General features: G+C 36.0%; 1 protein-coding gene across 2 annotated transcripts in view; it reads right to left on the bottom strand.

The window, feature by feature from the left end:
* The window catches only part of PLOD2 (procollagen-lysine,2-oxoglutarate 5-dioxygenase 2), a 122,371-nt gene that overhangs the window by 42,413 nt on the left and 52,762 nt on the right, over positions 1-27,196 (bottom strand). For both annotated transcript variants that reach the window (XM_043474172.1, XM_043474173.1), the window contains exons 2-5: positions 26,443-26,534; positions 23,183-23,319; positions 10,386-10,549; positions 6,360-6,472 (exon numbers count right to left, since the gene is read on the bottom strand). In XM_043474172.1, the coding sequence (XP_043330107.1) occupies positions 6,360-6,472; positions 10,386-10,549; positions 23,183-23,319; positions 26,443-26,534 (506 nt within the window). The remainder of the gene's footprint in view (positions 1-6,359; positions 6,473-10,385; positions 10,550-23,182; positions 23,320-26,442; positions 26,535-27,196) is intronic.

Raw genomic sequence — 27,196 nt, 5'->3', positions numbered from 1 at the left:
CTGACTACATGGAACTTTAAGTAATAAAAGACCATCCAAAAGCCTCCATACCTACACGGAAACCAACCACCACCCAAGAGCCAATAAATTCCAGAACAAGATATACCATGCAAATTCTCCAGCAACACAAAAACATAGCCCTGAGCATCAACCTACAGGCTGCCCAAAGTCACACCTAACACATAGACCCATCTCAAAACTCATTACTGAGCACTCCATTGCACACCAGAGAAGAGAAATCCAGTTCCATGCACCAGAACACCGATGCAAGCTTCCCTAACCAGGAAACCTTGACAAGCCAATCGTCCAACCCCACCCACTGGGAGAAACCTCCACATTAAAAAGGAACCACACACTACCAGAATACAGAAAGGCCACCCCAAACACAGCAATCTAAACAAGATGAAAAGGCAGAGAAATACCCAACAGGTAAAGGAACATGAAAAATGCCCACCAAGTCAAACAAAAGAGGAGGAGATAGGGAATCTACCTGAAAAAGAATTTAGATTAATGATAATAAAAATGATCCCAAATCTTGAAAACAAAATGGAGTTGCAGATAAATAGCCTGGAGACAAGGATTGAGAAGATGCAAGAAATGTTTAATAAGGACCTAGAAGAAATAAAAAAGAGTCAATTAAAAATGAATAACACAATAAATGAGATCAAAAACACTCTGGAGGGAACCAACAGGAGAACAACAGAGGCAGAAGACAGGATAAGTGAGGTAGAAGATAAAATGGTGGAAATAAATGAAGCAGAGAGGAAAAAAGAAAAAAGAATCAAAAGAAATGAGGACAACCTCAGGGACCTCTGGGACAATATGAAACGCCCCCACATTCGAATCATAGAGTCCCAGAAGAAGAAGACAAAAAGAAAGTCCATGAGAAAATACTCGAGGAGATAATAGCTGAAAACTTCGCTAAAAAGGGGAAGGAAATAGTTACACAGGTCCAAGAAACCCAGAGAGTCCCAAACAGCATAAACCCAAGGTGAAACACCCCAAGACACATATTAATCAAATTAACAAAGATCAAACACAAGGAACAAATATTAAAAGCATCAAGGGAAAAACAACAAATAACACACAAAGGGATCCCCATAAGAATAACAGCTGATCTATCAATAGAAACCCTTCAGGCCAGAAGGGAAAGGCAAGACATTCTTCAAGTAATGAAAGAGAATAAAGTACAACCTAGATTACTGTACCCATCAAGGATCTCATTCAGATATGAAGGAGAATTCAAAAGCTTTACAGACAAGCAAAACCTGAGAGAATTCAGCACCACCTAACCGGCTCTTCAACAAATGCTAAAGGATCTTCTCTAGACAGGAAACACAGAAAAGTTGTATAAACGTGAACCCAAAACAACAAAGTAAATGGCAACAGGACCATACCTATCAATAATTACCTTAAATGTAAATGGGTTGAATGCCCCAACCAAAAGACAAAGACTGGATGAATGGATACAAAAACAAGACTCCTATATATGCTATCTACAAGAGACCCACCTCAAAACAAGAGACACATACAGACTAAAAGTGAAGGGCTGGAAAAAAATATTTCATGCAGAGACCAAAAGAAAGCAGGAGTCGCAATACTCATATCAGATAAAATAGACTTTCAAATAAAGGCCGTGAAAAGAGACAAAGAAGGACACTACATAATGATCAAAGGATCAATCCAAGAAGAAGATATAATAATTACAAATATATATGCACCCAACATAGGAGCACCACAATATGTAAGGCAAACGCTAATGAGTATGAAAGAGGAAATTGATAGTAACACAATAATAGTGGGAGACTTTAATACCCCACTCACAACTATGGATAGATCAACTAAACAGAAAATTAACAGGAACACAATAAACTTTAAATGACACAATGGACCCAGCTAGACCTAATTGATATCTATAGGACATTTCACCCCAAAACAATCAACTTCACCTTTTTCTCAAGTGCACATGGAACCTTCTCCAGAATAGATCACATCCTGGGCCATAAATCTAGCCTTGGTAGATTCAAAAAAACTGAAATCATTCCAGTCATCTTTTCTGACTGCAATGCAGTAAGATTAGATCTCAATTGCAGGAAAAAAAAATATTAAAAATACCAACATATGGAGGCTAAATAACACGCTTCTAAATAACCAACAAATCATAGAAGAAATCAAAAAAGAAATCAAAATATGCATAGAAATGAATGAAAATGAAAACACAACAACCCAAAACCTATGGGACACTGTAAAAGCAGTGCTAAGGGGAAGGTTCATAGCAATACAGGCTTACCTCAAGAAACAAGAAAAAAAGCCAAATAAATAACCTAACTCTACACCTAAAGCAATTAGAGAAGGAAGAAATGAAGAACCCCAGGGTTAGTAGAAGGAAAGAAATCTTAGAAATTAGGGTAGAAATAAATGCAAAAGAAACTAAAGCGACCATAGCAAAATCAACAAAGCTAAAAGCTGGTTTTTGAAAAAATATAAAAAATTGACAAACTCATTAGCAAAGACTCATTAAGAAACAAATGGGAGAAGAACCAAATCAACAAAATTAGAAATGAAAATGGAGAGATCACAACAGACAACACTGAAATACAAAGGATCATAAGAGACTACTACCAGCAGCTCTATACCAATAAAATGGACAACTTGGAAGAAATGGACAAATTCTTAGAAACGTATAACTTTCCAAAACTGAACCAGAAAGAAATAGAAGATCTTAACAGACCCATCACAAGCAAGGAAATCGAAACTGTAATCAGAAATCTTCCAGGAAACAAAAGTCCAGGACCAGATGGCTTCATAGCTGAATTCTACCAAAAATTTAGAGAAGAGCTAACACCTATCTTACTCAAATTCTTCCAGAAAATTGCTGAAGAAGGTAAACTTCCAAACTCATTCTATGAGGCCACCATCACCCTAATTCCAAAACCAGACAAAGATGCCACAAAAAAAGAAAAGTACAGGCCAATATCACTGATGTACATAGATGCAAAAATCCTTAACAAAACTCTAGCAAACAGAATCCAACAACATATTAAAAAAATCATACACCATGACCAAGTGGGCTTTATCCCAGGAATGCAAGGATTCTTCAATATCCGCAAATCTATCAATGTAATACATCACATTAACAAATTGAAAGATAAAAACCATATGATTTCTCAATAGATGCAGAAAAAGCCTTTGACAAAATTCAACACCCATTTACGATTAAAACTCTCCAGAAAGCAGGAATAGAAGGAACATACCTCAGCATAATAAAAGCTATATATGACAAACCCACAGGAAGCATTACCCTCAATGGTGAAAAATTGAAAGCATTTCCCCTGAAATTAGGAACAAGACAAGGGTGCCCACTCTCACCACTACTATTCAACATAGTTTTAGAACTTTTGGCCACAGCAATCAGAGCAGAAAAAGAAGTAAAAGGAATCCAGATAGGAAAAGAAGAAGTGAAATTCTTGCTGTTTGCAGATGACATGATCCTCTACATAGAAAAACCTAAAGACACTACCAGAAAACTACTAGAGCTAATTGATGAATATAGTAAAATTGCAGAATATAAAATTAACAAACAGAAATCCCTTGCATTCCTATACACTAACAATGAGAAAACAGAAAGAGAAATTAAGGAAACAATACCATCCACTATTGCAACAAAAAGAATAAAATACTTAGGAATATATCTACCTAAAGAAATGAAAGACCTATATATAGAAAACTATAAAACACTGATGAAATTAAAGAGGACACAAACAGATGGAGAAATATACCGTGTTCATGGATTGGAAGAATCAAGAAATATACCGTGTTCATGGATCAGAAGAATCAATATAGTAAAAATGAGTATACTACCCAAAGGAATCTATGGATTCAATGCAATCCGTATCAAGGTACCAATGGTATTTTTCACAGAACTAGAACAAATAATTTCACAATTTGTATGGAAATAAAAAAAAACCTCGAATAGCCAAAGCAATCTTGAGAAAGAAGAATGGAACTGGAGGAATCAACCTGCCTGACTTCAGACTCTACTACAAAGCCACAGTCATCAAGATAGTATGGTACTGGCACAAAGACAGAAATATAGATCAATGGAACAGAATAGAAAGCCCAGAGATAAATCCACGAACCTATGGACACCTTATCTTTGACAAAGGAGGCAAGAATATAAATGGAAAAAAGACACCTCTTTAACAAGTGGTGCTGGGAAAACTGGTCAACCACTTGTAAAAGAATGAAACTAGAACACTTTCTAACACCATACACAAAAATGAACTCAAAATGTATTCAAGATCTAAATGTAAGACCAGAACTATAAAACTCCTAGAGGAGAACATAGGCAAAACACTCTCCGACATAAATCACAGCAAGATCCTCTATGACCCACCTCCCAGAATATTGGAAATAAAAGCAAAAATAAACAAATGGGACCTAATGAAACTTAAAAGCTTTTGCACAACAAAGGGAACTATAAGCAAGGTGAAAAGACAGCCTTCAGAATGGGAGAAAATAATAGCAAATGAAGAAACAGACAAAGGATTAATCTCAAAAATATACAAGCAACTCCTGAAGCTCAATTCCAGAAAAATAAATGACCCAATCAAAAGATGGGCCAAAGAACTAAACAGACATTTCTCCAAAGAAGACATACAGATGGCTAACAAACACATGAAAAGATGCTCAACATCACTCATTATCAGAGAAATGCAAATCAAAACCACAATGAGGTACCATTTCACGCCAGTCAGGATGGCTGCTATTCAAAAGTCTACAAGCAATAAATGCTGGAGAGGGTGTGGAGAAAAGGGAACCCTCTTACACTGTTGGTGGGAATGCAAACTAGTACAGCCGCTATGGAGAACAGTGTGGAGATTCCTTAAAAAAACTGGAATTAGAACTGCCATATGACCCAACAATCCCACTCCTGGGCATACACACTGAGGAAACCACATCTAAAAGAGACACGTGCACCCCAATGTTCATCGCAGCACTGTTTATACTAGCCAGGACGTGGAAGCAACCTAGATGCCCATCAGCAGACGAATGGATAAGGAAGCTGTTGTACATATACACCATTGAATATTACTCAGCCATTAAAAAAATGCATTTGAACCAGTTCTAATGAAATGGATGAAACTGGAGCCCATTATACAGAGTGAAGTAAGCCGGAAAGATAAAGAACATTACAGCATACTAACGCATATATATGGAATTTAGAAAGATGGTAATGATAACTCTATATGCAAAACAGAAAAAGAGACACAGATGTACAGAACAGACTTTTGGACTCTGGGAGAAGGTAAGGGTGGGATGTTTCGAGAGAACAGCATCAAACCATGTATATTATCTAGGCTGAAACAGATCACCAGCCCAGGCTGGATGCATGAGACAAGTGCTCAGGCCTGGTGCACTGGGAAGACCCAGAGGAATCGGATGGAGAGGGAGGTGGGAGGGGGGATCAGGATGGGGAATACATGTAAATCCATGGCTGATTCATGTCAATGTATGAGAAAAACCACTACAATACTGTAAAGTAATTAGCCTCCAACTAATAAAAATAAATGGAAAAATATATATATACTTAAAAAAAAAAAAAACAAAACTTGTTTCCTAATGACAGTACCCTGAAACACACAATTGAATAAATTTTAGAACTGTATTGATTATACAAAATAAACTTATGGAACATTAACTTATAGGTAATTATACTGAAAATAGTATCAAATTAAAGAACTTTGTTTTTACTTTTCTCCAAAGTTCCATTTAAATCAATCTCAGGAATATTGTCCTTAGGGTTTAAGGCAAGGTGCTCTTGTTCCCAAAATTCTTCCCCTTAATAAGAGAATTCAGATTTTTAGTAGAACACATGTGCTTGAAATAAAGAAAAAAACTCCTCTGCATTTTGTGACATGGTGTGGTGTGTGGTTTAGTCGCTAAGTCATGTCCGACACTGGCGACCCCATGGACTATAGCCCACGAGGCTCCTCTGTCCATGGGATTTCCCAGGCAAGAATAGTGGAGTGGGTTGCCATTTCTTTCTCCAGGGATCTTCCTGACTCAGGGATCTAACCTCAGTTTTCCTGCACTGCAGGCAGATTCTTTACTGACTGAACCACCAGGGAAACCCTTTCCATATTATGGGTAGCCAAACAAATATGTTCTAATCAAAGAAAAATATAAGAAAGTATTTTGTGAGACTTCCTGATAGGCTCCTTAGAATTGACACAATTGAGATGGCCCCTTATTAATTATTCTGCCTGTAAAATTGCCCAGAATATGGATGCAACGACTGGAGTGCCAGTAGCCACTTGAACCCAGATATTACGTTGAAAGTGAGAGCTATTACCTACCCTCTTCAGTGGATCAATGTAAATTTTAGTGTAAAATAACTGATCATCATCATCATCCTGGAGATTCCACTGTTGAACTATACGGTTGATATAAGGAGCATAGCCAATAAATCCTGCAATAGAAAAGAGAATGAATAGAGGATTTAGAATTCAAAGACCAAAACTCATGTCTGTGTTAATTTCATAGACCAGTTGCATAGATTTGTAAAGCTATTAGTCCTAATCCACAGTTTAGAATTTCACAGCTCACCATGAGAGAAATATGAGTTATTGAGTGTCCTTTGTTTCATATATAAATTCAAACAGAAAAAGCTTTTACTACCAAGTGCAAATAAAAGACTCTCTTTGAATAAACACATTCCCCAAATTAATTTTTTAATTTATTTATTTTTAATTAAAGGACAACTGCTTTACAATATTGCATTGGTTTCTGCCATACATCAACATGAATCAGCCATAGGTACACATATGTCCCCTCCCTCTTGAACTTCCCTCCCACCTCCCGCTCCATCCAACCCCTCTAGGTTGTCACAGAGCCACAGTTTGAGTTCCCTGAGTGATACAGCAAATTCTCACTAGCTATCTATTTTACATACGGCAGTGTATATGTTTCCATGCTACTACAACCCATCCATTCAACCCATCTCCCCAAACTAATTGATACAAGAGAGGGAACTAATATTTTCAAACACATGTCAGGGAAAAAAAAAGTTACTAGGAAAAAGTCAGAATCAGAAGAATTTTCTTTCTTCTGAAATGCTGTTCTTAGATCCTGTGTAAAAGATTCACTGTTTCTGGGGAAAAAAAAAAAATCTCTACTACAGTGGTTTTGATGTCAGTGCCAGAGATGTTAACGCAATCAAAAGAATGTTGGATTTGTCACTGACTGCAAACATCCCAAAGAAATTTTATATCTAGGACATTTTGGGAATTTTTCCTTCACTGAGCTAGTCATTACTATGTCTGCTAAACCATTTTCTGGCTAGGTTTTGTCATGGTCTGGAAAAAGGAAGTCTAAAATTGGATTTTTTACCTTGGCCTTAGAGCACAAGCATTAAATATGCCAACAACAGTTGTCTATAAAAGACACAGACAGCAGGATCATTTTTCCCGTGTTTGAGTCTCCCTCTGAATCTCAGAAATGCAGCCAAGCTGCTATGTTTCACTGATATACAATACTTTTTAACAAGGAGCAATTTCACTCCTGAGAACTGAAAAGAAATCTAACTTATTATCCTCAAAATTAAAATGTTCTCATAGTAATAAAAGAATTAAAAGAAATAGGCAGGAATATTAACTAGAGAAAACAAGACAAAATGAAAACATGACTAAATCAATCACTCGTGGCTCATTTTTTCCAAATTAGAAAAATCCTAAAACACTGAAAAATATATATTTTTTAACTCTTAAAACAAATCTGTGATTAAAAAAACATGTCTAAGCAGCAACATATGACATTTTCCAATGGTTTATATTACTGTTTTTCAAAAATTATGTTTCCTTATCCTTTTTATAAATTACAAATGTCCTTAAAAATGAGAAGGAACTACTTTTATTTTCATAGCATGTGATATGTAGTTTATGGTTTACATTTTTCTATTAAACTGCCATATTATTTCAGAAGAGTAAAGTTTCTAATATTCCACCATTTTCCTCATAAGGAAACATGTTTACTCTCCATGATGATTTTTTTAACTAAATGAGGTACACACAAACAAAATTCATATCTCTAAAATAACTCTATATATCATTCATAAATTTACATAAACTTTATTGAACATACTTAGATTTTCTAGCATTTCTTTAATTATTCTGACTACAGAAAGAATAAGGATGATGTTCTGATATCCCTGTCTGATCACTTTTGGGCTTCCCTGGTAGCTCAGATGGTAAAGAATTTGCCTGCAAGGCAGGATCCCTGAGTCAGGAAGATCCCCTGGAGCGGGTAATGGAAACACACTCCAGTATTCTTGCCTGGGGAATCCCATGGTCAGAGGGGCCTGTGGGCCGCTGTCCATGGGGGTCACACAGAGTCGGACATGACTGAAGCGACTTGGCATGCATGCATGCATTGGAGAAGGAAATGGCAACCCACTCCGGTATCCTTGCCTGGAGAATCCCACGGACAGGGGAGCCTGGTGGGCTGCCGTCTATAAGGTCGTACGGAGTCTGGCACGACCAAAGCGGCTTAGCAGCAGCAGCAGCAGAACATGATCACTTTCTCACTTATAAACACATTCTCCTTAATTAAACTTGCTCTCAAAGGCACTCGCTAATTTTGCTGTTTCCAAAGTACTGAGCCTCTGTTTGAAATTTAGATTTTCGAGTAAATATTTCACTATCTAGATTTTACATATATTATGTTTCACTAAGCATGTCATTTTTAGAAAAACTAATAAATACAAAGTAAAACTCATCCCAGAATTCCATAGCTAGGTGGCTTTTAATCTATCTAGGACTTAGGGTAAAAGATAAGCCATGTGTCACTGAGGGTCTGACAGTTGGGAGCAAATGGAGCTCTCATTCTCATTTAAAATTGCCCAGACAGAGAAGTCAAAAGCAGGCAGCCATCTGTACTGTAAATTTAAGAGGACAGTGTGAACAATATGAGAAACCCTAGGTTCTGACTTGAATGTTGAAGTAAAACCCAAAGATGGTAGATAAGTTAGGAGAAAAAGAAAATGGTTAGGAGATCCCCAAAACCTTGAACAAAAAATGTACTGAAGAGAAAAAAAGTGAGCTGAAACTTGGCAGTACACACTAAGATTTAAGGTTTCAGAAGAGCAAATTTATATGGGCTGACGGAGTTCCAAAGAATCACCATGGAAATGGGTTTCTAAAAGAAAATGCAGGTGAGTAGAACTGTAACTAAGTTACTTGTCAAAAGTTTCATATACAAAAGTAACTGAGTGAAGTCTAGAACCCAGATCTACTATCTCAAACAGCACTTATTTGAACTGGCCTGAATACAATCGGTTATTTTATGTAATTTACAATTAAATCTGTTTTCCCAGTGTGGCTTGCAATTTCCACCCAACATTGTTTCTCTGACAAGTTACCTGTCCTATATCCATGTTTTCTGGCCATATTTTTATATTAATCTCAGTCTAAAGAAATAAAATAATGTCTAAAGTCAAACTTCATTTTATTTTTTGATTGGGAGGGGGAAACTTGATCATTTATTTCTTAATTCATAGTGGTATAGCTAAGGCAGGACTTTAAGTTCACCTAGGCACTCAATGTTGAATCTTTTTGACTAGGGATTTCAAGACAAATCATTTGCTCTGATATATTTAAAATAAGAAAATAAAAGTGAAAGAAAGCCAAAATGTTAGTCGCTCAGTTGTGTCTGACTCTTTGCAACCCATGAACTATAGCCCACCAGGCTCTTCTGTCCATGGGATTCTCCAGGCAAGAATACTGGAGTGGGTTGCCATGCCCTTCTCCAGGGGATCTTCCTGACCCAGGGATCAAACCTGGATCTCCTGCATTGGCAGGCAGATTCTCTACCATCTGAGTCACCAGGCCATTTGTTTAAAATATAGATAAAGTTAATGCCTATTTGTTAAAGCTACTCAAGTGTAGCTTGCACTCTTTCCTAAGTAAGGGAATTTACTAAGCCTGTTAACCTAGAGCCAGAAAATTCTTAATGAAATTACAGTCAGAAGACCAGAATCCCTGTAGTTTTTCCTTTAATAAGTGAATGCCTATTGGAGAAGTCACTTAAATTAGGGAAACATGGTTTTCTCACTTATAATGTAGAAATAATAACATTTACACATAAATAACATTTACACTAGTAATAACCCATTACTAGTATTTTTAGGAGCATCATATAATACATGAGAAAATGCTTTGTCAACTATAAAATGCACTGTGAATTTAAACAGATATAATTTTTCCATAGTAATAAGAAGATAATGGTTATTTAAAACATATCTATAGTTATATTTTTTTTAAAAGGTGGTCTCATCAATATTTTAATCTATGACTCGCATTATACTTTTCTTCCAGTATCTTACTCACCTCCTGAATTCAGGTAGCGTTTCCCAATGTGCACAATGGGATACTTGTCTGCTAGTCTTTTATCTGGCCACAGAATTCCATCAGCTGCAAAGACCACTTTGTGGTTTGACTTTTGAAACTTTTTTAGAACTTCTTCTGGACCACCAGCAAATATAACATTAAAGCTGTTCGATGAGAGGGGAAAAAAAGAAATTTTAAAATACAGTTGTCGAAATTTAGAGATATAAACCAAGAGATTATTATTCTCTAATAAAAATGAGAATTTAGAATCCAACATCAAATTAATTCCAACTATTTGCAGAGTAAACCAAACAAGTTTCCCTCAACTGAAATTATATGGAATGTATTATTAGTGTTTAAGTTACATTGGCAATGAAGTCCAAATAAAAGACAGCTTTTTTAGTATTAGTCTTAATTTTTTCAATAATCATTTACTCTCCAAAATCAAAATTCCAAAAGTGTTGAAAAGTTTAAAATCAATAACTTGTTGTATGACATAGTAGATGTGCTATTACTGACAGAGGCTGCCATTGTAACTGCCTAATATTTCTTTTTAATTTGTACTCATCTATATAATAATTTTTGCAGATTTCATTACCTTTGACAAAATGTTTCTACCTACCAAGTGTCATCAGTATAAATTTAAATTTGAATAACTATTTAGCCTGAAGTCCTAAAATAAATGCATACAGACATGTATCTTTTTAAAGCCCAATATATTTTAAAATGTTAAAAATTAAATTTATAGTTTCATTGATTCTTCTGAAGACTGTATTACCCACAGTTCATCCATAGAATCACAATGACTTATAATATGAAACGCAACACACACTACCTGTTTCCTCTCTGCAATAAGTTCTCTATTTTTGCTACAACCACAAATTCTTCTGCATCTTTTTTAACATTAGAGTACCTCAAAACCAAAGATGATAATTTCATGACCTGACATCCCAGGTGGCAAGCAAGAAGAGTAAACAAATGCTCTTTAATTCAGCACCAGGCCTTCCTAATAGCCAGTAGTTCAAATGCACTTCTGTGATACCTGAAGTGGTGCAGAGGCAGGAAGGGGATACCAGCAAGGAAGGATTGGGGAAGTTGTTGGGTTTTTTTTTTTTTTTTTTTTTGGCTACACCATGCTGCATGCAGGATCTTAGTTCCCCCACCAGGGACCAAACCCATGCCCACTGCAGTGGAAGTGCACAGTCTTAACCACTGGACCACTAAGGAAGCCCCTGCTATGATATTTGAATTGGGGAGTAAGGAGGCTGTTCCTCACACTTTGCCAGACTTGCTCTTGAGGAGTCTGTTAATATGCTAAGATAGTAGTATGTATCAGGCAACATTTATTAACTTTCTGTACATGAATTTGGGCTTCCCCCCCATGGCTCAGCTGGTAAAGAATCTGTCTGCCAATGCAGGTGATGCAGGAAACATGGGTTCAATCTCTGGGTCAGGAAGATTCCCTGAAGAAGGAAATGGCAATCCACTCATGTTCTTGCCTGGAAAATTCCATGGACAGAAGAGCCTAGCTGGCTACAGTCCATGAGGTGGCAAAGAGTTGGACATGACTGAGCATACATGCCTATACATGATTTATTTCATCAAAATAAAACACCTCATATGAGATATGCTTCTCATATCTATAGAAGCAAAAATCCAATGAAACTTTATAAAATTACTTTAGCAAGAACACATATGTGGAAGAGACGCTGACTCCCATCTACACTCCTGTGCGTTTATTTTAATAATGGAATCCCCATATGTTAATTGGGCACATGGCTAAAGACTACTCTGAAGCCTGACCATTACACATGACCAAGTCTGTCCAGTGGAATGTGAGTGGAACTGGTGTGTTCATACAACCTCCAAGTCCTGGGCTTTAAAAAGGAAGCTGCCTACCCTCTGTTCCTCTTTCCCTTTCATGGTGAACCAGGCTTTACAAATAAAAATTACTTGACATATTCGCTCCCACCAGATAGTCCACTTCTGAATCTTTTTTTTTTTTTAAAAGAAGATTGAAATGTTGCTAATGTGAAACTAAATTTAGCAATTATGCCTAGGCAATTTTTAAAACTTAGTACAAGTAAAGTTGAATTCAGAGAGCTACACCATTTTTTTTTCATTCTAAATTGTCCTAGAGAATTTAAATTTTATCATTGCTTTTTATGTTACAAAAAAACTTCAAAATTAAAACATATCTATCTATATATATACACATATGTGTGTGTATACACATATGTGTGTGTATCTATATATATACACATATGTGTGTGTATATATATACACATATGTGTGTGTGTATATATATACACACACACACAAACATATTTGACATAATTTTTTCTTTCTTTTAGAATCAATGGGTAGAAAATTTTTAATACTGTTAATAACATAATCATAAAGTGATTCAGTTCACACAATCTGAAGTCTAACAGATGGGTTTCTAATTCTAATTCCAGCTCTATCACTTGCTATCTGAGTAACCATAGGAAAGTTAGTAACAAACTCTTTATGCTTCTGTTGCTTGAAGCATAAAGTAATGGGGAAAGTAGTGCTTATATCTCATCAAGCTATTGTTACAAAAATTAAAAATTAACACCACAATAATCTTTAAAAAAAGTTAACAAAATTAACATTTTTGTTACTATAGGAAAGGAACCTGAAGAAATGAGAGGTAGGACAAAAACTTACTTTTAAATTTACACAAGCCTGTACTTTTAAATAATTTTATTTTCAGCCAAATACACATTTTAAGATAAATTTTAAATCAGAATAAATTTGTTCTGACTAAAACCTCAAGCCAACTCCCCTCCATGTTTATTTGAAAAACTAAATTAATCTGACTTCACAAAATATTTATATAAATATTTCTCTTTTTCTTATAAATAAGTACAACTGATTTCATAAGTATGACCACTTTAGATTTCTGCCTTGTAGTATAACCCTATCTTTTCTAACAGGGTATTTTCCTCCAGACTACTAGTTGCTGATATAATTTTCTTTTTTAAATACTGAAGATTAGGAAATAAAACTAGCTTTATAAGACCAGTTACCAGGGTAACTAAGCCCTGAGAGGTAAGGCAAATAAAACAAACCCTCTGAGGTACAGGACCCCATAAACTGTCTGGAGAGATGGATAAAAAGAGCTCTTTATGTCAGAGAATCATATGATTGGAGACTTGGACCAAACTGATTCAGATATTTTGCAGGTAGCATCATGTATTCAAACTTTCCCGGTGGCTCAAAGGTAAAGAATCTGCCTGTCAATGCAGGGAACACAGGTTTTATCCCTGGGTTGGCAAGATCCCCTGGAGGAGGCCACAGCAACCCACTTCAATATTCTTGCCTGGGAAATTCCATGGATGGAGGAGCCTGGCAGGCTACAGTCCATGGAGTCGCAAAAGAGTCAGACACAACTTAGAAACTAAACAACAACAAATAACATGTATTCGAAGTTATAAAGGTACAGTTGGCAAATGATTGTTTTGTCTTTGTAACACCAGCGAAGGACTTAATATCTCCACAGTATATCTCAAACTATTAGCAAAAGTCAACAGCTTGAAAAGGAGGAGTTGTGGGCAACTTGTACTCTGATAATTTCACAATTTTATAAGTAGGTATTACCTTTATAACAAAAAGCAATTCCTATAGATCAAAATGTAAGCAAAAATTCTCTTCACATGATTCAAGTAAGGATTTGACTTTGAATAAAAATTTAAGGTTGTTGAAACTTTCTCACTTCATTCTAGTAGCACTGCTATTTCTGTGTTGAAGTACTTCAAAAAAGTTTTTTTGAACGGATTTAAAACTTTTCAAAGGGCAAGAAAGTTTTTCTACTTAAAATGACGTTGGTCACATCAACTCAAAAGGTCAAACTTTTTTAAAAATGCCCAAAACGGTCATAAAAATAATGCTCATAGGAACTTGATACATTTAAATGTGAAGAATAAGATAAAACTTTCCACAGTTCACTGTGGTAAATATTCCTGGGTCCTGCAAAAACCATAAAGTTGTCACCTTATGTGGTCATTCTGAGTCCTCTACCAGGCACGTCAGTGTTCTATCTCAGACAGGTCACTGAAACTTTTACAAGCATTTGTCCTTCTGCATTCCCTATTTCTGTGGCAGGAGCAACCATACAGTCACTCAAGTTGAAAATCCTTTATTCAGCGCTGCCTCTTCCCTTTCCATGGCCTCTCTCATCAAATCTTTCTCCATAACCCATTGATTCCATCTACTTAATCTATTTAGAATTTAAAGCCGCTCCACTGCCACTAGAAGACACTGGACTAGACTAATTCAAAAATCTTATAAGCCTCCCCATCACCCATCCCCTCCAATAAGGACCATCTGACAAACTCTCCTGAAAGCCTTTCTGTGCCAGTCCCTTGACTGGATCAGTCCCTTGACTGGATCAGAACTATGGTCTAAAGCGGGACTTAGCAAATATTTACTATCTAGCCTTTTAGAGAAAATTCCTTAGGCTTTGAGGGCAATATGGTCTCTGCTGGATGACTCAACTCTGCCATTGTGGTACAACACAGCCATAGGCAATATGTAAATAACTGAGCACACTTGTGCTACAACAAAAGTATTTACAGAAAAGAGCCTGGGCCAGATCACAGCCTAACAAACCCTGGCCTGTAAAATAAAATCTAAATGAATCAGACTCACATTAACTTTCCATTAAATAATCTGTTCCGAAGTCACACTGAATTATTTAATCTGTCTTCCATGTCTTTAATCATAATGTTTCATCAGCTTAGCACATCTTTTCCCAATCAGATTCAAACCACTCACCCTCATCCAAATCTCACCTCCTCTACAAACCTCTACGTGAGCAGCATAAATGGAAAAGATCATTTCCATCCTCTTAATCCCCACAACTCTTTTCCTCTCTTTTTCCACAGAATGTGTCATTTTCTATTTGTCATGGACAGGGAAGACTGGCATGCTGCATGCAGTCCATGGGGTCGCAAAGAGTTGGACACGACCGAGTGACTGAACTGAGCTGAACTGAACTTCATGCTGGCAGTGACTATTTATACTAGACTACATTGTCTTCCTTCACATGCCAAATACATGACTTTATTCATCTGTGTATTATTCACCTAAGTCAGAGAGGAAAACAGCAGAAGTGTTTCCTAATCTTATTTATTTGTTCCTCCCCAACCCACACTTTATTCATCAGTACTGATATGAATTTAAGCCAAAAGTTATGATTACCTAAACTATTAGCAGCTGGTTTTTAAAAGCTTAAAGTCTAATGAAGCATGCAAGAAGCAATACACCTGATAATTCTCTCTTTAATCATGTCTTCATCTTAAATACATATCTATATTTTTCAGAGATAATTGATGCTAAAAACAATACTATAGAACCACTCCCCCCTCATTTTCATAAAGCAGTTGAAAATGTCTACTCAGTTGAACTTGCTGAATAAATTACAAAATAATCACAAGAGAAATGATTAAATTTATCGCAGGGATTTCGAAGGAAGGGGAAAGAATAAACTTGGACAAAGTAGGGACTATTTTAAAAACAACTACTGGGAGGATTTTTTTTAATGGTACCGTAATTTCATTTTCTGAATATAATACTCCTACCGAGGCTGGGCTGAGGTAGGGGTCAAATGAGGACACTGCCCAGGTGGAGAGTCATTTTCTCCAGACAGTTTCCTGAGAGTAGCCAAGTCCTGCGGTAACTCCCAGCAGGCAGGGCAGCCAAGGAGACACCGTGGCAAGACCTCAAGCTGTTCACGCTGCTAGCGATCGGTGTGACCACGGGCCGTCATCACTCGGTGCCTCTGCATCAGCCTCTTTACTTGTGAAATAAATGGTTAAATGAAAATCTCCCTCTAATTTTAAATGATAGTTAAACTTATCTCTGCAACACTAGAACTTTCCAATCTGATGCATACTTAGTGCCCAGTAAGTATGGTAAAGAACCTGCCTACCAACGCAGGAGACGTGAGACTCGGGTTTGATCCCGAGGTCAGGAAGATCCTCTTGAGGAAGGCATGGCAATCTCCTCCAGCATTCTTGCCTGGAGAATCCCATGAACAGAGTAGCCTGGCAGGCTACAGTCCATAGGGTCACACAGAATCAGACACAACTGAAGTGACAGCACACACACACGTGCACACACAACTAAGTGTTCGTTGAATCAGTGAAGAAAGCAAGAAGCTTTTTTTCAATCCCCAGCATTTATTATTATGTAGCTATAATAATATTATTATTATGTAGTATTATAATATTACTACATATTATATGCAATATACTATATACAATAATATATACATATTATTATGTAATGTTACATTATTATTATGTAATATTAGTATTATTATGTAGCTACGCCAGAAAACACATACAAAGCTGTGGATAGAAAAGCCTATCCAGAGGGCAAGATTTCTGTCCCAGTCAACCCCTGCCCCACCACCAATATAGCCATAGCAGCTAGCACCATATTTTACACAATCACAGATGCTTAATAATACATATTTACTCAAAAAAAAAAAAAAAGATTCAAGGAGTAGGTAATCTGGTTTGTAGATAATCTAGTTTGGGGAAAATCTGGTTTATGTCTACACACAAAAAGTAGACAAATTAGTACCATTTATCTAGCAATATATAAACAACCAATCCTTCTTTTGTATACAGTCTGGTTCTTCCTTATTCCAACATACCCACTAATATAGTCAGTAAACACTAATAAGAACATTTGAACAATTTTTTTAAAAAGTCATTCATTTCCCATGTAATTCCTAATCATACTTCACATCATGGATGAGCCTGAAGGCAATGCAGTATGTTTAAGTGACAGCTAAAGGTTTTAACCTTTGCTTCAAAAACAAGGGAAAACATTAAAAAGCCATGTAGAAACTGAAAACTCTGATGTGTTTTGGCTTTCCTTCATACTAATATAATGAAATATTGTCCATTGCTAATGACTAGGTTCTTTGTGTCTGCACACCTCATTGACAAGAAGTCTATCAAATAAATCTGCCATAATTAGTTAAAATTACAGCCATCAATCTTAAAAAGCTTTGCTTTCAGAAAAATCTTACTCTGTCTTCTGTATAAACTATGTGTGTTAGTTAGCTGCTCAGTCGTGTCCAACTCTTTGCGACCCCATGGACAGCAGCCCACCAGGCTCCTCTGTCCATGGGGTTCTCCAGGCAAGAATACTGGAGTGGGTTGTCATTTCCCACTAAACTATTCCCAATAAACTATTTCCCAATAAACTATCAAAGGCAATATAAAATGTAGGCATATTGGGAATGTAGCTCAAATTATGAAAGATACAACATGGTTATTTCATAGAATAAAATAAGATAGGATCTGGTCACCTATAGAATTTTAATAAATACAAATTATATTTCTTATAACAATGACAAAATCATAAAAACTATGTTCACAAACGATTAGCAAAATGATCCAATAAAACACTCTTCCCCAATTTTCTAAAAGTAAATGATTCTGAAGAGATTACGCCAATGTTTGACCATGAAAATAAATTTTTCGTCTAAATTAGGTCAGTTCAGTTTTGTCTGCAGAACTAGTACAATATGAGATTCCTTCACAGTGGGATCTTTGTGGATCTCTTTTTCTATAGTGTTAAGTTCAGTACCTGGGTCAAAGTTTTTGCTCAAGACATGTATTCTGAATACCAAGTGAAAAATCTGCTCACTGATGTCACTTTTTCTAATATTTAATTAGAAGCTAAAAGAAACAAACATTGGTCAACACAGGAAAGATCAAAAGCAGCAGCAGCATTTACATAGTTTCTAACCAACAATCAATTTTTAAAATAATTTCTATCTTTGAGATTTAGAGAGTTTGGATGCTTTGCTGCCTTTATAAGTCATTTCATTTCTCCAAATGAATGAAAAAAAAAAATCTTTACAAATAGTTTTAAAGCATCCATCATACTTCTGCCTCTTGAAAAATGCTTCTCCGTCTTTTAATGCCATTCTCTCTTAGCTAGTATTTATTGATTCCTTGCTAAATATCCTGACAATATGCAAATCAGGTATAACCCTCAGTTTTACTATCTGAAGCATAAAAACAATTACAATTCAATATGATAAGTGAACAGAAGTTAGTAATGTATTATCAAAGTGAGAGAATAGTATATATGCTATATATGCTAACAGCAAAGATTTCTGTGACTAAGCTCATCCCTATATTTTCAGTGAGTGTTTACTGAGTCCCATAACAGAGTCATTTAGAAAACTACTATCAGGTTGGTGCAAATGTAACTGCAGTTTTTGCATTGTTGAATTTGCTGTTTGATGGTGGAATACATTCTAAATAAATGTGGCTATGTTATACATCATTTGAATGCACATTTCTAGCTTTAATTGTTTTTTTTCAAGACTTATTACTTGCTATTTATTTTATATTTACTTTAGACTAGGGAAATGATGTTAGATGAAAAGCAAATTCAAGCAATTTTCTTATTTGAGTTTAAAATGGGTCATAAAGCATGGAGACAATTCACAACATAAACAATGCATTTAGCCCAGGAACTGCTAATGAGTGTACAGTGCAGTGGTGGTTCAAGAAGTTTTGCAAAGGAGATGAGAGCTTCGAAGACAAGGAGCTCAGTGGCCGGCCATTGGAAGATGACAACGATCAATTGAGAGAATCATTGAAGCTGATCCTCTTAAATGACACAGGAAGTTGCTGAAGAACTCAGCATAGACCATTCTACAGTCGTTCAGCATTCGAAGCAAACTGTAAAGGTGAAAAGCTCAATAAGCAATTAAGTGAGTGCCTCATAAGCTGACTAAAAATAAAAAATAAAAAAAATCAATGTTCTGAAGTGTTGCTTTCTCTTATTCCACAAAACAACAACAAACCATTTCTTGATCAGATTGTGATGTGGGCTGAAATTTATATTTTGTGGTGGCACTAAATGTAAATGTCATTAATCAGATGTGCTTTTTACAGAAAGAATCCTTTATGAAATATTTGAAATATATGAAATACTTGAAAGGCATATTTGGTGGTGGTTACTGGACTCACCAAAATGATTATTTCCTCCCTGAAAATATTTACCCCAAGATTTTGGTATATAGCAACTCCTTGGTTCATAGAAGTATTTGCTTAAAGATGGTTAACTTTATGACTTTGAGGTAAGATAAAGGAATTGACTTTGCAATTTATAAGCTCTTGATAAATAATGGTAGGAGTAAGGTAGACTGAATTTTTAAAAAACCAGAATGGTAGTCACATGTTACAATATGTGTCCCCAAAATCTCTATGAGCCTACTTCAAAAGAGCTCATCATACTTTGTCCAGTCTGTTAAAGTCATCAGATCCATTATGTATACTGGTAGTTGTTCGAATCAAGAGGAGACTGTCAATTTCACAAAGCATCTTAACTGCAATAAAACACACACACAAGGCAGGTGAAGTCACTTGAAAAAAAAGTTCGTGGCACTTTCTCATATGAAGAGTTTCAGTGTTCATTTTAAGAATAATCCAAACCCCTGTTAAATATTTATTTACTTATCTAAATTAAATATGGTAAATCTTAACTTCGTATATTTATGAACACTGTCTCTAACTTTAAATGTTCATCCAAAAGTCAGTTTAGAATACGTATTCCCATGGAAGTGATGTTATAAGATTGCTTTCAAATTAATTCACAAAAGTCTGTTGCAATGAACACTAGGGATCATTTTAAGATATGGGAAATGTTCCAGAATTGAGCAGTGACAACAATTCCACGACTCTGTAAATTTAATAAAAATTTTGAGTTTTTCACTTAAAGTGAGCATATGTCAAGGTATATAAATCATATCTCAACAAAGCTATTTTCTTAAGGACTATTTAAACAATTAAGTACATAAATCTTGGTTTTTTTTTTATATAATAGTGACCTATACTTCCATAAATAGCAAATTCCATCACTTCATGGCAAATAGATGGGGAAACAGTGGAAACAGTGGCAGACTTTATTTTTCTGGGCTCCAAAATCACTGCAGATGGTGATTGCAGCCATGAAATTAAAAGACGCTTACTCCTTGGAAGGAAAGTTATGACCAAACTAGACAGCATATTAAAAAGCAAAGACATTACTTTGCCAACAAAGGTCCATCTAGTCAAGGCTATGGTTTTTCCAGTGGTCATGTATGGATGTGAGAGTTGGACTGTAAAGAAAGCTGAGTGCTGAAGAATTGATACTTTTGAACCATGGTATTGGAGAAGACTCTTGAGAGTCCCTTGGACTGCAAGGAGATCCAACCAGTCCGTCCTAAAGCAGATCAGTCCTGGGTGTTCAATGGAAGGACTGATGTTGAAGCTGAAACTCCAATACTTTGGCCACCTCATGCAAAGAGTTGACTATTGGAAAAGACCCTGATGCTGGGAAAGATTGAGGGCAGGAGGAGAAGGGGATGACAGAGGATGAGATGGTTGGATGGCATCACCGACTCAATAGACATAGGTTTGGGTGGACTCCGGGAATTGGTGATGGACAGGGAGGCTTGGAGTGCTGCGGTTCATGGGGTCACAAAGAGTTGGACATGACTGAGCGACTGAACTGAACACTTCCATAAAACTAATTAGTACAGTTAAATTGTCCCTAAAATCTCACATAACAAATAGTAATTGGTTTGATTTACTAAAATGAATATATTCTGAACTGTAGCCTTAACTGGAGGTAAGATTAATTAGGAGAGTAACAATTCTATTGCAAAATGGCTTTCCTATTTCAAATAATTTAGAGTCAAATTCATTTTTCCCTGATTTTGGATTACCCACAATTTCAACTGTACTGATCACTTGTCCACAATATTTTTTAAAGGGTATTGTCTTTTAGGAAAAATAAAATAAAAGAGCTCTAAAGTGGTACCAATTGTCCATCCTTCTTATCTTGGTTACTGTCTCATCATCCCTAGGTTTCTCCAGGAAGACAGATATGGTGAGTCATGAAAGAGAAAATGTTACCGCTGCTTCTTAGACTAGAGCTTGGGGAGATGGGCCTGTGTGATTTCAGTTAGCTGGCTCTTTTCACAGAGGCAGTTGTCAAGAAATTTTATTCTCAGTTCACTGATATATCCCAAACACAGTGCCTGGTACACACTAGACCTTCCATTAAAATTCTATTGTTATCTTTTGGTCACACTGGGTCTTAAAGTATCAACTAAATAAATAAACGCAACCTCCAGTTGTCTTCAGATATCTCACAGTGACCCTTTTCTTATCAGAAACCAATTGGCCCCTTACTAAACCAGTTTCTTCCAAACCTAAATCTTAAATGGGGGGGCTCCCTTAAATGGGAGGCGTAGTCTGATAAACGAGCAAAGGGTGAGGAAAAGTAATTCTTCCTAAAATGCAGAAAGAGATTCAGGAACCCAAAACAACTGCTGGCTCATATTTGGTAACTTTTACAAGGAGAATTTGCCTCCAAGTCAAAATCAAGAGACACATGTGGCAAGTTCAAGCTGACCAAAATGGCTGGTAATTTTAAACCAAACATACTCAATGTTTAATACAAACAGTTAATATGAACATCCTGTTCTATTTTCCTAAGGGTTTTATATACATATATATATATATGTATATAAAATAGATTATATATATATATATAATAGAGTCTGTAGAAAATGTCTTGGTACACAAGCTAAACATCAATCTCATGTTGCAAGAATAAGTAACTATAAGCAGAGCTTTATTTTTCCCTGGGAGACAACAGGGAAATTCTAAAGATGCAAATATATGAACCTTTCAAAATTTGTAAGTATTGATGGCACCAGAACTCCAGTATGTCTATTTTCAATTCAAAATTTCTGCCTTTATTTAACAAATACATATAAAGCACTGTTCTTATTTTCATCCATAATAATTTGTGGTTTTGGACTTCAAATTGAGGGAGAGATATAAAAACTTCCCTAACTTAAAGAGGAAAATGCAAGGAGATTTAAAATGATAACCAATGACTAAAAAATAAAAAAGAATGTAGGGAAAATGGTAGAACAAAAGGTGTCTACCAATACTGCTTCATGACAACCTGACATTATTAAAAAAAGAGAGAAGATAAGGAAACACAGCAAACACTCCACATTTGGTAGAAGAAAAGATATTTACATATGAGAAAGATTTTTCTTTCTTATTAAACATGCTTTTTTTAAAAAATTTTTCGCTTATAACTTACATTATCTATTTCCTCCTAGACAACCAGAATCCACTGAGCTACTCTCTCAATAGAAAGGTTCAATATGATCTTTATTCTATCTCAAATCAGGGTTAAGACATGAATTTCACAAAAATTTTAGCCTATGCCTTGTCTTCCCATTAGTATTTATGATAGCTCATCAAATTTGATCATATTACTTAAATATGTCAGACCATGGTTTTATAATTATGAATAATATATACTTTTTAAAACAATGATTCATTGTGAATAAAATAATATATATTCTGTAAGTATGAATTTCAACTCTTTTAAAATAATTTAATACAGACTTAGAAAGCCACATATTTGGGACTTCACTGGCAGTCCAATGGTTAAGAATCCATTGTCCAACACAGGGGACATGGATTAGATTGTTCACCAGAGGACTAAGAGCCCACATGCCCCGGGGCAAGTAAGCCGATGCACCGCAAATAAAGAGAAGCCCATGCACTGCAATGAAGAATCTGTGTGCCGCAACGAAGATCTAGCACAGCCAAATTTTTTTTTTTTAATTTTAAATTAAAAAAAAAAAAAAAGGCATCTTCCAAAAGGATGGCACCAACTGACAGAAAAAAAAAATAAAAAAAGCTACAAGTTGTTTCTCTTACCATTCAGTAAACAAGACAACCAGATCCTCTTGATTGGCATAATGTTCCATGACTTCTTTCATCAATCTCACTTTTTGGCCTCCTCCGATAGTATTAATTCCATCACCACCTCTCCACTCTTCTCCTTGACCAAGGACCTGTAAATGAAATCAACATTTTGTCCCCAGGCAAAACTCAGGTTATGAAGTGTCATAAACACTGGAAGTCACCAGCAGCTTGTACAATATAACATAGCACCACTCTTTAAATGCTACACTCATGATGCTAGACAGAAAAAAACTTGATGCCTAGGTCAGGTCATAATTCTTTAATGTTATCCACCCCATAAAATGCCATTCTCAATGTTAACATTTCAAAAGTAGACACTAATCCAAGGAAGTTGGGGATTGATGAGGGAAGCCACAGAAAGTAGTTCTCATATCTTATTTCTCTTTATTCAGACTGAAATGAAAAGGAAAGAAAAATGAAGAAACTTTCCAGATCACTTTTCAATCTGGCAAGAAATCTGTCTGATCAACAAGGGGGAGCCCTGGAAGCTCAGTGAATCCTGGATGGGGCCCTTGAGCTATTTCCCTGCTGACACCAAATTGGTTATCCCAGGAAACACAGAGGGCATCAGGTCAAATGCCATCATCCTTACCTTAAGAATCTTAAGCTCATGTTTCCCTCAAAAGTTTAATTATTTATCAGTGCAAGAAATCACCTAAGCACAATTACTCAGAGCTAAACCTGAGTCATCCTGGGTTCTGTTTGCCCAGCCTCAGCAGCTGCCTCCTGAACTGTGTGCCTGCTGACGCCCCAGGTTGTGGAGAAGCAGGAAACAAGCCTATGAGCCCCTCTGCCACAGACACACCTTGGACCTTTGCTTCATCAAAACAAACTCTGAAGTTCCTGAAACAAGGATCTGCTAACACAGTGGTCCCCAACCATATTGGCACCTGAGGCCAATTTCATGGAAAACAATTGTCCCATGGACCTGGGTTGGGGATCGTTTTTATATTGTGATATATAATACAATGTATAGTCTGTATTTACAGCCACTCCCCTCACTAGCATCATTTTCATAGCTCCACCTCAGATCATCAGGCTTTAGATTCTCATAAGAGCATGCAACCGAGATCCTTCACATGTGCAGTTCAGAGTTCATGCTCTCCTATAAGAATCTAATGCCTCTGCTGATGACAGGAGGTGGTGCTCAGGTCATAACATAACATGAGCAATGAATGGCTGAAAATATAGATGAAGTTTCACTGGCTCACCCGCGCTCACCTCCTGCTATGCAGACAGGTTCCTAACAGGCCATAGACTGGTACCAGCCTGTGGCCTGGGGGTTGGGGACCGCTGTACTAAAAGATTTGTGAATTCAGAGGGAATGAAATTAAGAATGCAAAAGAGAAATATAAAATTAATTTAGAAAATAAATATTATTAATTCTAAATTTACTTACCATTGAGCCAAATACAAGCCTGGCTGGTAGAGCTTGTGGGACTCCCAGCCTCAGATCCCTACCAGCACTTCCTCACTACTTATATTGAAGGGAGAAAGAAACACTAGTGTGGGAATTTGGATTTATATTGGAGCTAGTCTATTAGAACATTAGTTCTTGACCTAAAAAGTGGCTTCTGCTGGCCCTGACATTTGTTATACTTCTGTTCCACAACCTTTTGGACTTCTCCAATACTACAGTGATACTGGGCCTAAATATCTGAGCACCCGGTCTTATGTAGTGCTGCGTTGATTCAGCTCTAGTCTCTTATTTTCTTTCCACTCCATCAGTGTGACAGACTTTAGTATGCATCAGAATCACATAGAGGCTTTGTTAAAACAGATTGCTGGGCCCAACTCCCGGTCTATGATTCAGAAGGTGGAGAGAAGCCTAAGAAGCCTCATTCCTGTTTCCCAGCTGATGCTGATGTTGGTGGTCTGAGGTCCATACTTCAGGACCACATAATGGAAAGACAGCAGAAGGATCAAAAGTTCCAGAGTCAGAGAAAGGGTGCTGGGGTCCAAGATTTGACCCCCTAAAGTTACATGCCCTGGGGCAAATTTCCTCGCTCATAAGCAAAGTAATACTTACCTTACATGGTTTATATAATGAATCAACAGCATGCCATGTATAAAGGTCCTAACAGTGTCTCACACATAAGAAATGTACCACACTCTCCCCATTCTGAACCCTTATGATGTCCTTCATTGGATTTCAGAATTATCTTACCATAATTTTTCTCCATTACCATGTAGGAAATACTACAGTATTTCCTCTGTATCCTAACAAACTTCTCTAATGTATTTCTCCTTTATCCTATATTAAACACCTAGATCTCTTTCTTTAGCAAAGTTAGATTCTTTTAACAGTTGTTCTACATTAACATATGTACTTAGTCTTCTAGCAGTTATGTAGCAAATATTATCTTTTTTGCACATTATATTCTAGAACAGCTCACTTTTTCCCTAAGCAAAAAGCAGTCTCTCTCTCGTTTTTTTTTTAAGTTTTATTGTTTTGTTGTGTAAATGTATTAAATTCATTTGTTTCTTTTCCTACCTTGGGATATCTCCCTCTTCTCCTCTATATGTGGAAAAGACTTAGCTGATAGAGCCTTATTTCTATTAAAAAATAAATAACTTTAAAAAAAAAAACAAAGCAGGTCTTTCATAGCTCAGTTTACTAGTCCTACCAAATTTCCCAAGTTTCTTCTGACCATTTATCAATAAGATATTCTCCTAGAGATAAGTCATACAGCCCTTTTATAATGTTACTAAATTCCTCTAAAACAAACAAAAAACAAGAAAAGCACCTCCCAATAAGGGAACAAAAAAAGTATCTGCTTCACAGTAATGTTTCCAATTCTCCTAAATGAATAAATATACCAAGGTAGACAAACCCACTACAAAAAAAAAAAAAATTCAAATTGAAAAAATTACTATAAAATCTTAATTATACCCATATAAGACTCCGCAAAACAAATATATATGTGTGTGTGTGTATATCCTTCTAAATATCCTTCTGTTGTTTTATAGAACATGTTTATACAAAGCATTAGTGAATACTAGGAAATTATTGTCTGAGTGGCATAGTATTTACAAGGCCGAAACCTATCTGAAACAATCAAGTAAGTGTAAACTAACAACAATTTTGTAATCAAATTTCATCTCCCTCCTGTGGATTATAGATCATGTTGCTGTTGTTATTGTTTTCATTATGAAAAACATACTTCAGGCACACAGTCTAAAATCTCCATGAATTAAAAGATATACCATACCTTCACAGTATAATTGAAGTATTTGGCTGATTGCATAAATCGATGGAATCCATCACTTTCTTTTGTTGCTACAGTTATGACCAATAATTTATCTGCAAAGACAGAGGGAATAACATAAGACAGTTTACTAAGAGTCTAACTACTCACACTTTACAGAGATCACTATAGTGATTAGAGACCCCATTAAACCCATGGGAATGTTCTGGTTTGTTAGTCTACATGAGCCTAAACAAAGAGCTGTTGAAAAACTAGGCAATTAAAATTGGTTCTATTACTACCAAATGACAGACTGTCAAATAATGAATTATTTTAATGGTAGGAAAGTATATTAATATTTACGATAAAGCATGCCCTCAATGGAGGATTTCAGCACTAACAGAAACACTTCCATAAAATTGCACAAGGTTTTATCTGTAAAGACAAACTCTCCTACATATTATCTAATCAACCAGCTTTATTGCCACCTATAAATCATCACTGATGAATACACACATCAATTAGGTTCAGAGGACATTACATTCCTCAAAGCACACATACAAAACAAAAAGATCTGATCATGAGATCAATCCTAACTTTTTCAAATAAATTATGACAAATTGGGAAAAAATACTTAGAAACAGAATCTTAATATTTTTCCTATCAAAGAATGTTTGTAAATGTGAAGTCTATAAAATCCACATTTATATCACCTTCAGTGTTTTGTTTTTTCTTTAAAGAATAAAAGGAAAAAAATAAATAAAGAAAGAATAAAAGG

Source organism: Cervus canadensis, chromosome 7, assembly GCF_019320065.1.
Source record: "Cervus canadensis isolate Bull #8, Minnesota chromosome 7, ASM1932006v1, whole genome shotgun sequence".
NCBI lineage: Eukaryota > Metazoa > Chordata > Mammalia > Artiodactyla > Cervidae > Cervus > Cervus canadensis.
The sequence above is the reverse complement of the archived record's forward strand: the minus strand, read 5'-3'. Positions and strand labels throughout refer to the sequence as shown.